General features: G+C 39.8%; 3 protein-coding genes across 3 annotated transcripts; all 3 read left to right on the top strand.

Annotated features, from left to right (window-relative positions):
* Nucleotides 1-1470: 1470 nt before the first annotated feature.
* LOC133740979 (uncharacterized) lies at nt 1471-2369 on the top strand. The gene is made up of 3 exons (XM_062168912.1): nt 1471-1579; nt 1659-1738; nt 1861-2369. The coding sequence occupies exons 1-3, from the start codon at nt 1504-1506 to the stop codon at nt 2167-2169; spliced, it is 465 nt and encodes a 154-aa protein (XP_062024896.1). The 5' UTR covers nt 1471-1503; the 3' UTR covers nt 2170-2369.
* Nucleotides 2370-3487: 1118 nt separating this feature from the next.
* On the top strand, nt 3488-9897 carry LOC133736977 (nuclear pore complex protein NUP85). The gene is made up of 18 exons (XM_062164604.1): nt 3488-3959; nt 4049-4151; nt 4243-4353; nt 4472-4555; nt 4927-4998; nt 5136-5192; nt 5632-5751; nt 5841-6041; nt 6166-6276; nt 6358-6395; nt 6551-6707; nt 7761-7862; nt 7993-8049; nt 8530-8676; nt 8769-8839; nt 8920-9007; nt 9262-9318; nt 9441-9897. Exons 1-18 carry the CDS (start codon nt 3583-3585, stop codon nt 9633-9635), a joined length of 2148 nt encoding a protein of 715 aa, XP_062020588.1. The 5' UTR covers nt 3488-3582; the 3' UTR covers nt 9636-9897.
* Nucleotides 9898-10492: 595 nt separating this feature from the next.
* Nucleotides 10493-11518, top strand: LOC133737962 (F-box/LRR-repeat protein 3-like). The gene has a single exon (XM_062165415.1). It carries the CDS (start codon nt 10493-10495, stop codon nt 11516-11518), a length of 1026 nt encoding a protein of 341 aa, XP_062021399.1.
* Nucleotides 11519-11713: the final 195 nt, after the last annotated feature.

Genomic DNA, 11713 nt, shown 5'->3' with positions numbered 1-11713 from the left:
GGGTTGCTGAATTAAACGCCACCCTTGCTTTGCGAGAAGAGCCAAGTTAAACTGATGCATGTTTCGGAACCTTAGACCCCCCTCACTCTTTGGCCAACATAATTTCTCCCATGCAAGCCAATGAATCTTCTTGTCCTCCTCTGTAGACCCCCACCAAAATTTCGCCATTAGGCTGTGCATTTCATTACACAAATGAATTGGTACCTCAAAACAACTCATCACGTACGTCGGTATCGATTGAGCTACTGCTTTAATGAGGACCTCCTTGCCAGCAGAACTCAAGGTCTTGTCCCGCCACCCACTTGTTCTTTTCTTCAGTCTCTCATTGAGGAAGTTGAAAGCTTCAGTTTTAGAATAGCTGATCTCCACCGGGAGCCCAAGGTACTTGTCATGCTTATCTACTCTTGTCACACCCAGCACTAAAGCGAGCTCATCTTGCTTTTGCCTCCTCACATTTTTGCTAAAGCTGACATTGCTTTTCTGATAATTAATCATCTGACCTGAGGTACTCTCATAACAGCCCAAGATGTTTTTCAGCACAGTTACATCCTCTACTTCCGCTTGAAAGAAGATAAAAGAATCATCTGCGAAAAAAAGGTGAGAAATACAAGGAGCACCATTACAAATTTCGACTCCGCATAACAACCCGTCCCTTTCCGCCTTCAATATCAATTGGGAGAGCACCTCTGCACAAAGCAGAAAGAGATAGGGGGAGATTGAATCTCCCTGTCGTAGACCTCTAGATGGAACTAAATTACCCCTCGGTTCACCATTCACAATAAAAGAGTAGGTAACAGTACGTAAACAACACATGATCCAATGCACCCATGTAGAGCTAAATCCGAATTTTAGCATCACCATCTCTAAAAAGCTCCATTCCATCCTATCATATGCCTTGCTCATGTCAAGTTTCAAAGCTCCAAACCCCTTATTACCTCGTCTTCTTCGCTTTAGAAAATGGGAAATTTCAAAAGCGATTAATGAGTTATCAGAGATTAACCTACCCGGTACGAAGGCACTCTGATATGGGGAGATGATGTTCTTAAGCAAAGGCTTCAAACGGTTTGCAAGAACCTTTGATCCAATCTTGTACAGAACATTACACAAGCTGATCGGACGCAACTGATTCATGTATTCCAGATTCTTTACCTTGGGAATGAGAGTAACGTTTGTGTGATTCAATTGCCTAGTCAAATCTTCTGAGCCAATAAAACTTCTCACTGCCTCCAACACATCGTTACCCACCAGATACCAGAAGTGCTGATAGAAGCAAGGGGAGAAGCCATCCGGACCGGGTGCTTTGGAGGGGTGCATTTGTTTCAATGCGTGATGAACCTCATCCAAAGAAATATTTGTTGTTAACTCCCCATTCAACTCTTCTGTGATCACTCTAGGGATTACCTGAGATACATGCTCGAAAGTAGATGGTGAAGAAGTAGTAAACAATTTGTCAAAATAAGATAGCACCACCTTTTCGAGGTCTTCATCCTCTGTACGCCGTATATGTTCATCATCGAACAGTCCTTTAATTCGGTACACACCTGCTTTTGCACAGGCATCTTCTCGCAACAATACATTTGTGAGCAACTGTTTCATACATTTCCTTTTTTTTTTTTTTTCATTCAGCATTTTGAGACATTTCTATTGCCTTTTTTCAGATGGATCTCAATGCTGCGCTATCGAATGGAGAGTTGTACCTACGGCCATTTTCTACATCTACAATCGTAACAAGCATGAGGTATGAATTATGCTTGTTTGCTTGTTTGCTTGTTTGTTATTAATTTCTTACAAGGCAGAGGTTTGGATTTGGTTTTGTTGCCTTCAGTGATATGGGTTTTAATGTTGTATTTGTTTTTGCAGGTCACTTCTGGTCCAAGTCACAGTGATTTAGTTCATGGTCTCACAAGGAGAATGTTATCACCGAAGACGAACATTTTCAATGGTTTGGTTTCAGTTCGTGATCAATTTTTACGTAGTGATGTGGATCACCGTGAGATGTACGCCTTGGAATTTGCTAATGCATTGAGCTGTGTTGCGGAGATATGGGACATTTTGGAGCAGCAGCAGGACATGCAGCTGAATGTAGTCATGAATATTACAAGAGCAGAACTTCAAATGTGGGGAAGAGTCCAAGTGCTTCCTAGGATGCCTGCACCGATGTTACAGTGAGAGCAGGTATGCAAACAAGTTTCCCAGCATCCAATCATGGTCTCTGGTGCATGTGTAAACAAAATGCTTAATGAAAAAAAAAGAGGAAATGTATGAAACAGTTGCTCACAAATGTATTGCGGCGAGAAGATGCCCGTGCAAAAGCAGGTGTGTACAGTCTGCCCTGCAATAACAAAACCATTACTTACAAAAAAAAAAGATTAAAAGAACACTTACAACAACGATTTCTTCAAGCATCAGTCCATCTGCTGGGGCTGGGGGACGTTTTCCAAGACAAGGGGGGTTGGGGGAGCCTCCTCCACCACATGGGGGGTGGAGGGGCCTCTTCCACAACAACCTGCCAGCATTTCATATTTTATCACTTGAATCGTAAATTATCATGCATGAAGTTAAAATAGGCTGGATGCAAGAATAAAAAAAATAAAAAAATGATCATGAAAGAGCAAGGGTATACAAAAAACTGTATCCTAAAACGATACCGAATAGCATCTAATTTACTCCAGAGCAATGTATCATAACTATTGTAAGCAATATTGGAGAATGAGAGAGATTGATCACATGTAGATTGATGCTAGAATAACCTATATAATAAACCTCAAAAGCCAAATTTCCCTTTATTTTGTACCCTCATATTGCAATTTAGATTCAATCGTTTTTAGGTTTTTGGCCGTTCTTGCTCAAGAGATGAGTTCTCCTTCTTTTGTTCTACGTCTTTCCATGGCGTCTTTGTTCGTTCTGATCAATCTCATTCTCAACCATTGATAGAAAATAATTACTATCAGCGTACTAATCAATCCCAACAGCAAAAGGACAATGGCTAATTTTCACGAGGTATGTCAAAATTTGGCTTCAATTTTGGTCAAAATACTTTATGACCAACCTACATATCGCGAGAGGTGACAATAATTTCGGAATTTTGGGAGAATATCATGAATTTTGCGAAAATTTCGAATATTTCCGGAAATATAGCAAAATTTTTGAATATTTCTGAAAATAATCCGAAATTTCGAAAATTTCTGAAAATAATCCGAAATTTCGAAAATTTCTCACGATATTCTCTTGATAAGTCAAAGATATTTCGAGGATATTATCGATTTTTCAGTCCATGCTTAGAATGAGGTTAGAGTTTTGATAAATCAAAGATATATTGAGACCCTAAAAAAACGGAAATTTCAAGGATATTATCGATTTTTCGGTCCATGATTAGGAGGAGGTTAGAGTTTTTCAGGGTAGATTATTCATAGGACAGGCAAGCCCAAATTGCAGATTCCTCATCCAGCCCAACTTAACCGCTAGGCGCGTTTCACTTTCCCTCTCTTTTCTCTCACCCCTAAATCCCAAATTAACAAAAACCTCCCAACAGGGCAAAACCCTAACTCCACTCACTCACTCACTCACTCACTCAATCACTCAATGCCCGGCGTCGCATCAAACTCCGGCGAACGTTCTCTGGTCCCCTACTCGCCGGAGCTCCCGCATCCCGTCGTACACTCTATTCACCACGGCCTCAAGCCTCCGATCGCTCGCCTCTCCATCTCGTGGTCCCGCGGCAATACGCTGCGCGTGTCGGTTCTCCGTCCGCCGTCCGATGAAGACTCCGACGACGACGAGGTCGGCGGGAAAGTAGTGGAGGTGAAGCTTAGCAATGGCGACGGCGAGAATAGCGACGCAACGTGGCGGAGGATCGCCTACGGCTCCGTTACCCCGTTCGCTCATCTCCAGAGCCGCCGGAGCACCATCGCCAACTTATCGAACATGTCACTCAGTCCATCGCCGTATAGCATCGATTGGTAATTTAATTTTTGAGCGCAATTTAGTCTTTTTCGATTTCTCTGTGTTAATTGTGACTATGAAAATGTGACTGCTGAGATAATTTTAGGTGGGAGTATGTGATGGAGTACAGCAAGGACATAAATTCACTCCTTGGTAGTCTCGATTCGGGTCCTGATCCGGTGATTGACGACCCGAAGATGGTTTTAAAGGTGAAATTTCCAGGTTTTGATTGTTAGTGTGGTTTTCCAGATTACATTTGTAGTTGTTGTATCTGAAGTTAATAAGTGAAATTATTTGTAGAGAACTGAGGAGCCTACCTCGATAAAAGCTGCTTGGGAGCTGATGGAGATATTTTATGCGGACAAGCAGTCTCAGCCATGGCAACTGGAACGGCTTGTTGATTGGTTGGCTGTAATGATCTTTCGTATTTTTCCTGTTTGTTCGCTTCTTGTATCTAGTGTTTCAGTTGTTGCTTTTGTAATGGTCGATTGGTCAGGACTGATGATGATTACCGTGTGTTTCGTGGCAGGATTATGATAGCTTGCTCTCGAGTACTCATCCAACAGTCCATTCTAAACTTGTGGATTTCCAAAATGAACTTTCCAGCTTACAGGTGTGGCCCGTGCTGTTCTAGTTTAAATCTTGTTTTTTTTATTAACTTTAAGATTCATGTATGGTTAGCTGGCTTCAATGTACTTGTTAGGCAATAAATATTGCATTTCCAATTTGTGATTATGTGAAACTATTTTGCTACCTTGCCTGCTTTTACCATGTCATAAGCCCATCAGTCACTGCCTCACTGGTGGGCAATTTATGGCTTCTTCCTCATTTACTGAACTTTCTGATTAATTTAGTTAAGCCTAGAAATCCTTTGAGTAGTTTTTGTTTGACTTTGTTGAAAGCAACATTCATTGGGCTTAAAGTCTTATTCACAAAGTCAGATCTCTGTGGACTACGGCTTATTATATTATTTTTCTTTTACAGGTTATTGAGGATGATCCTAAATATTGGGATGTGTTATCATCAGCACTCGCAGTTGGCTGGATTGATATTGTGGTTTGTAGTTTTTCTTTTATAAGCGCTAAACCTTTTCCTGTTTTAACTTCTTTTCCTTCATGTCTTTTGATTAGTTAAGTGGTTATGTGTTTCAATGGTGAAAGAGACTAGATAGTTGCTGTTTATTTTCCTTGCAGGTGAAAATGTTACGCTTACATGGATCTTATCAACTCCATCAGCTTGGCAACCGTGAGGTTGGTGTGAAATTAATTAAACATGGAATAGCTAATTCCGGACATATTGCAATTGCCTACTACGTAACACGGACTTACTCTTTTCATATGGTCATGTCCTGTACTAGTTATTTTGAGTCTTTATATTTTTGTGGTAAAAGCTTTTTGGCTGGGTTTCTATCCCATCTGTCTGTAGCGCATAAGTCTTTTTCTGGACAGTCACTTATTTTACTCTTTATGCTTCTTCATTCCATGCTCCATAACTTTGATATTCCGTTTTTTTTTTCAAAAAGAAAGTTTAAATTGTTTCATTGCTACAACAATCCAAAATATTGCCATATTGGTGTTCTGATGTCCTTGTAACAATATCAATAGTACCTTCTGGAAGTTAGTGCTGAAAGAACTGATATATACGAAAATTGTAGCTTATCTAATGTCTGTCCTATGTGTAACTGAATAGACAGAAAATGGACTTGTAGAGGCAGTTGCTGTTCTTATTTCAACGAAGCCACGCATGCGTCCAGGAGTAGAAGATGGAAAGTTGGGTGAATGCTTTAAAGCAAAGCCTGATTTTATCAAGGTATGTATAAGTATGTAAAAACTGTACCACTTTTTTATGTTCTGGGTTTTGTCTTCTTTAATTTGAAACTTAAAGGATTGTATGGCTAGGCATGGGAGAATTGGAGAGCACAAATTACGAAGCTAGACTGCAGTGGATTCTGGCTTCAGTGTGATCACCATCAAACCCGGGAGGGATTGAAAAATATGATACAGGTTATGCTTGGAAACATTGACAGTCTCTGCAATGAAACTTGCCACTGGATAGAGCTGTTCATCTCTCACTTTCTATACGTCAGGCCATTAACAGTGGTAATGCTTAATTATGATGTCATAATATGCTGTTTTTAGTTTTTTTATTATTTTTTTAGTCTCTGGACCACAGATTTATGGCTGGATACTGAAGCAGGCAACTAATTTCTTTTGTTGAAATTAGGGTCTCGAAAGCATGTATGGTCTAGCCCAGAAATGCTTACAATTGAAACCAATGTTGGGTGCCCATAGGTTGATAGATATTATTCTTGGAATCCTTGGGGAAAATACTGAGGTAAGGATTAGACACTAATAGTGCACAGATTTATATATCTTTCCTCTATTTAACTCCTTCAGGTTATTGGAAATTGCACAGGTTGTCTTGGCGGAATGCTCTAGAGCATTTGGGCCTTGGTAAGCTACTAAATTCCCTTTTTTACTGCACATACCCTCCCAAAACATTCCCAATCCCATCTATTATCATAGAATTTAATTCGCCAGTAAGTTTGAAGCTGCTGCTTTGTTGTTGAAATTCATAGTGATGTAACTTTGTTGATTACTTGCAACAGGATGGTTGCCCATGCCATTGAGTTGTTGACTACTGGGAGTGATCACGCAGAAAGTCTTCTACATGAAGAGCGCTATAACTTGGGTGGAATTAGTATAGCAGAACTACATCGGCTTGTCTACGCTCAGGTTTTATCATCACATGCATTGACTTGGCAAGTAAGTGCAAATGATGAGCTAGTTGTAGATTGTTTTTGTTATGAATACTGTAGTAATTGGTTTGTGATCTTGTGCCAACTTTTTTATGGACGATTTGAACTAAGGCTGCCCGCTGCCATGAAGAGAATTTGAACTTATGGTGGTGATCACCTGATAAGAACTGACCAAAGACTCCATGGTCAACCACCATTGGTTCTAAACCCAAGGTGGAAAGAAATATTTTTAAGTTTTTTCCACCCTTGGATCTAGATCCTATGGTGTCTGACCAAGGATTCCTTGGTTAATCATTGACTAGGGGAACACCACTCATGGTCCCAAATAGGCTATTACCAATTTGCATTTATTTGGAAAGGTGTGGGACAATTATTTTCTGTATGCTATTACACTGCCTTGTTTTCAAATACAAAGAGGTAATTTGTCATAAGAAGTGTTTCTTGACTTTTAAGTTGCAAGAACTATGATATTAAAGGATTATAAGTTTAAAACTACATGTAAGATTTTTTTTTTTTTTTTTTTTCAGTAAGTACAGTTTTCACATAACTTGATATTAACAGGGTTAGTAACTGATATTAAAGGATTATTACTACATGTGTGCCATCAGATGGTTTTGGTTTGTTATTTTAAACAATTTTCAGGTACTGGGATATAAATTGGGAATAGTGATGCAAGATGTGTAGGAACTCAGTTTTCTAAAAGTCTCTCTAATGATTCTGCATTTCTGCCTACTGTGTGCTCTCAAGCTCTGCAAGCACATTATCTAACCAACCATAATGTGGCCATTGAAAGCCTTTCTACATATCTTTGCTTCTTGTGATGCCATTAGGTTCACCGGTTGGTGTATTTAAAATCCTTCAGTCTTCAGTATTCACGGCCAATTGTAAACTTGTAGCATATAACACTTTGTGTTTGCTGTTAGTACAAATTCCCATCAATATTTTCTTCCAAGTGCTATCTTTTTTATTTGATCTTGAGCTTGTTTTCCTTTCGTTATTAGCAAAATTCATAGTGCACAGACTAAATATGTTGACAGATTGGAGTTTCTCATGTTTGCAGATTGCTCCAATCTATTTGTCATCGTGCATGAAGCAGGGAATGGGTTTGTTAGAGATTCTATTGTCTAAGCTGCCTATTGAACATAATGAAACACTGCTTAAGGTAAGGAATTGCTGATTACAGTGCCAAAGTTTATTGTTACTTACCATTACTCTTCCTGGAACTTAGTAGAACCTTCTCTGTTTATCTTTACTGATAGACAAGATATTAATTTTGTACACTTCTCATGCAGAATATAGAGATCTGTCGTCTTTACGAACTTGATACTGTTAGTTCAAACGTTATGAAGGTATTTGCACATTTCCATATGTTTTCTGTTTATGCAAAATTTGTATGAAGTTTTGGACTTTCCACTTGTAAACTCAGCAATTACATGGTTAGGCTGGTACTTGGTTCACTTTATATTCCCGAATCCTGTCAAAAGCCAAAACTAAGGTTATTGAAAGATGAAAGACATAATCTTTAGGATAAAGGATAGTTTTCCTAAATATAAAGAATACACAGGTCCTGGAACTTAAATATCCACTTTTTCTTCGAACTGCCAGACATTGTTAGCCTCAAGGTTGTAGAATACTCTTCATCTTTAATCATGACTGTCTTTCAAACTCACCAAGTTTCGCAAGCTTAAAAGTTATTGACTTGGATTTATTTGTTTATTTATTTTTTGTAACTTGTATGGAATTTCTGGTCAGACTTGTTATTTCACTTATCCTGTTCTTGATAAAAGTTGAATTTCTAATACACCAGTTAAAAGTTTTTCAGTTTTTAGATTGCAGGGGTTTACCATTGGAAGCATGGTAGGAAAGGTTGTGGAGTTTTCTGGCTTCAGCAAGCCCGAGATGAAGTTCGTCTTACCAGGATTGCTCAACATTTGTTTGATTCTGTTGGAAAGTCGATCTCCGATGAGAGTTTCAAGGTAAATGTTATTTTCCTGCAGAAATGTGAAGCCTTGGTATTAGAAGAATCAATTTCATTTGTGAAACAACTCGTTCTATTTTTTATACACAGCAATGGGAAGGCTTGATTGAATTGTTGGGGTCTGAGTCCAAGACTACTGGGGGTCTAGACTTCCTGCACAAGTAAGAATTTTACCTTGCATTTCCACGAGCAGTCATTATCCCCCTCAGTTTCCCTCACCTAAACTTCTGATGTGTTCTAGGTATAGGGATTTCAAGAAGTCCCTCAAGCAGGTTCGTGATGGAAAAACTACTGATGCTGCCCATCAAGCTGTAGAATCTCTGATATCGGTTAGTGTATAACTAATATGTCATCCTCACATGCTTGACACTAAGATTTAAAGTAAAGTGCTTTTACTGCTTTCCCACATCATATGTTCGAACTCTGCATTCTCGTTACTCACTGCGTATGAGTGATTCAATGTATTAGAAAGGATGGAATTCTAATTGGATGGCTTACCATTTTCCAGAATAAAAAAATTGTTATTGCTTTCTGTTTGCCACTTGGTACATGAGTCCATTAATATAGTACCATGATTCTGCAGCTCATGAAAAACCCATCTACTCCTCAGCGCTTCTGGCTGCCTCTTCTTCATGACTCAGTAAGTTCATTAAAATATTTTGGTTAAATTCTAAGAGAAGAATCGAAATGAGATTTATGCCATATATATGCATGAATTTGTGAATAAACTTGCGTCATTTCATTTTGATTACCTTTATGCAGCTGAAGCTGCTAAACTGGCAGGAGCGTCCTCTGCTAAATGTCTCTCAGACAGACCTCTTGCTCAATAAACTGCAAGAGTTGTCCATGGCTAAGCTCCGTCCAGACTTTATTGAAGCAGACTTGCCATCAGAGGCCCTGAGTTGTGTGAGGTTGGCTCTTGCTTCAAATCTTGGACGTGCCATCTTGGAGGAGTAATAGTTGATGATGTTTTTGGCTCTTGTTTAGTAAATCCTTACATGTCATGGCTAATATGGCTTTTCCTAAAATTTTGGGACTCCTTTTTGTTGTTGTAGAAACTATGGAATAGGTGTGTGTATATTTTTACTAGCAGCAAATTGTTTAGATAACGGAAAGGAGAATTGTATCAGAACTAATCGCCCCATCCATCTGAACCGAGAAGGGGTTGCTCTGGCACAAGGGAAAACCACTTTCTTGATTAGTAACTGTTTTTTCAAACTAGTGAAATCTTGCTTGCAAACTCTAGAGATAAAACCACTTGCCCGTGTAACTTGGAGAACTGTACTAATGATGTGATTAAGCTGAATGTGTGTTCAGTTACCAAACTGTATCTTCTGTAAAAACCATCGATGCTTGCCAGCATTTCTAATCGACTGTTACCTCAAACCAAAAAAAAAAATGGTGCCTGAGCTCGTTCATGAATATGGGTTCTCCATCGAACTAAAATATTGCGTTGTTTCATATTAAAGATTTAAAGATGTAAGAAAAATTTCATAGACGGGACGGGTCGGGACCGAGGCCGCTTTTGTCTGCTCTACATATATAATGACTGACTGACTGAGGGTTTAGACACGAGCTGAGTATCCGAACAGAAAATTGCTCTGCCGGCCGTCGTCCGGTGAATTGTGCTCTGCTCTCCGATCATCAACCTGAAGTAAGTACCTCCCATCTCGTATCTATAGTTTGATATTGGCCTTGTATTGAGCACAAAAGAGAAGATAGAGACATGAATATGATAGGAGACGACGAACTCGGCCTAGTCCTGGGCCGGGTAACCGAGCCAGCTGATAGAAAATCGGCCTCTCAGGTGGGTAATGGAGGGTCTGAGCCGATCGTCACTCCGAGTTCTCAACATGGATAATCTTCCTCGATTACTATCTAGGTATCCAAACTTAGCCACATTCGAAACACCCAAGAGAATGAGCAATGCCGATCTCGCATTGGTGGCCCAAACTGGAGGCCTTCAAACTATTGAGGAAATTGAAATGCAAGACATCCGCGCACTGGTACGATATGAATTAGAATTAGCGATCTCTGTTGATGAAGTAAGGGAGATATTACGGGTGGTTCATCAAGTTGGGGACGAAGGTTTGTGCGCTTTGGCAAATGGGTGTCCCATATTGTCCGAGATTGTGCTCAAGAGGAGAAGGGTTGGGATGGTTGGAATCATGGCCATGATCACTTCAGCAGCACATCACTTGACTCATTTGGATTTGGAACATTGTTCTTCGGTTTCGGACCAAGCCCTTGAAGCAATTGGGTCCTCTGCTTGTCCCATTCGCGTTTTGAATTTGAAAGGTTGCTCCATTACTGGAGCCGGATTGAGATTTTTGGCAAATGGGTGTTGCTCAAAAACCATCGAGCAATTGAACCTTGCGTACTGCCCTGGAATCACTAATGACGGGGTCTTGCTTTTGTGCAAGATGCGTGTCTTGGAGGAGCTGGATTTGTCCTTCGGTAGCGAGCTAACTGATGTTGGAGGACAGGCAATCTCTGCAATTCAAACCCTCAAGAAGTTGAACTTGGCCTGTGTATTCTCCCTGACAGAAAAAACTATTGTAGCTCTTGCTAAGAATTGCATAAACTTGGAGATGCTTAATCTACGTGGTGGTTTAGGGGTCACTGCAGCTGCTATTGATGCATTTTTGGGTCACAAATGCTTGCAATCCCTTAATCTAATTGGTTGTTTGTTTGATGATGTTAGAGGATCTGCATTAGAAAGCCTAGCGCTTCAATGCCCTTCATTGAAGTCAATTGTGGTGAATGAAAAATGGAGAGATAGGCTGTTGCAGGAAATGCAAGAGAGTACTGTTAGCAGATTCCTGCAATTCAAGAACTGATGAAAGTTTGGGTTTGCGCTTTTCTGTTTCACGGGGCTTAGCAACTTGCATAGTTTGATTGATCTGTTTAATTGTATTAGCATTTTATCTGTGTTGGAGCTTTAAAAGACCTAGAGATGATGTAGTGCTACTGAACAATACGTAGTTTGTTAGGAATGCTAGAAACTGGTTGAGCTTTCACCATACATATGAAAC

This window comes from Rosa rugosa, chromosome 3 (genome assembly GCF_958449725.1).
Source record: "Rosa rugosa chromosome 3, drRosRugo1.1, whole genome shotgun sequence".
NCBI classification, from domain to species: domain Eukaryota; kingdom Viridiplantae; phylum Streptophyta; class Magnoliopsida; order Rosales; family Rosaceae; genus Rosa; species Rosa rugosa.
The sequence above is the reverse complement of the archived record's forward strand: the minus strand, read 5'-3'. Positions and strand labels throughout refer to the sequence as shown.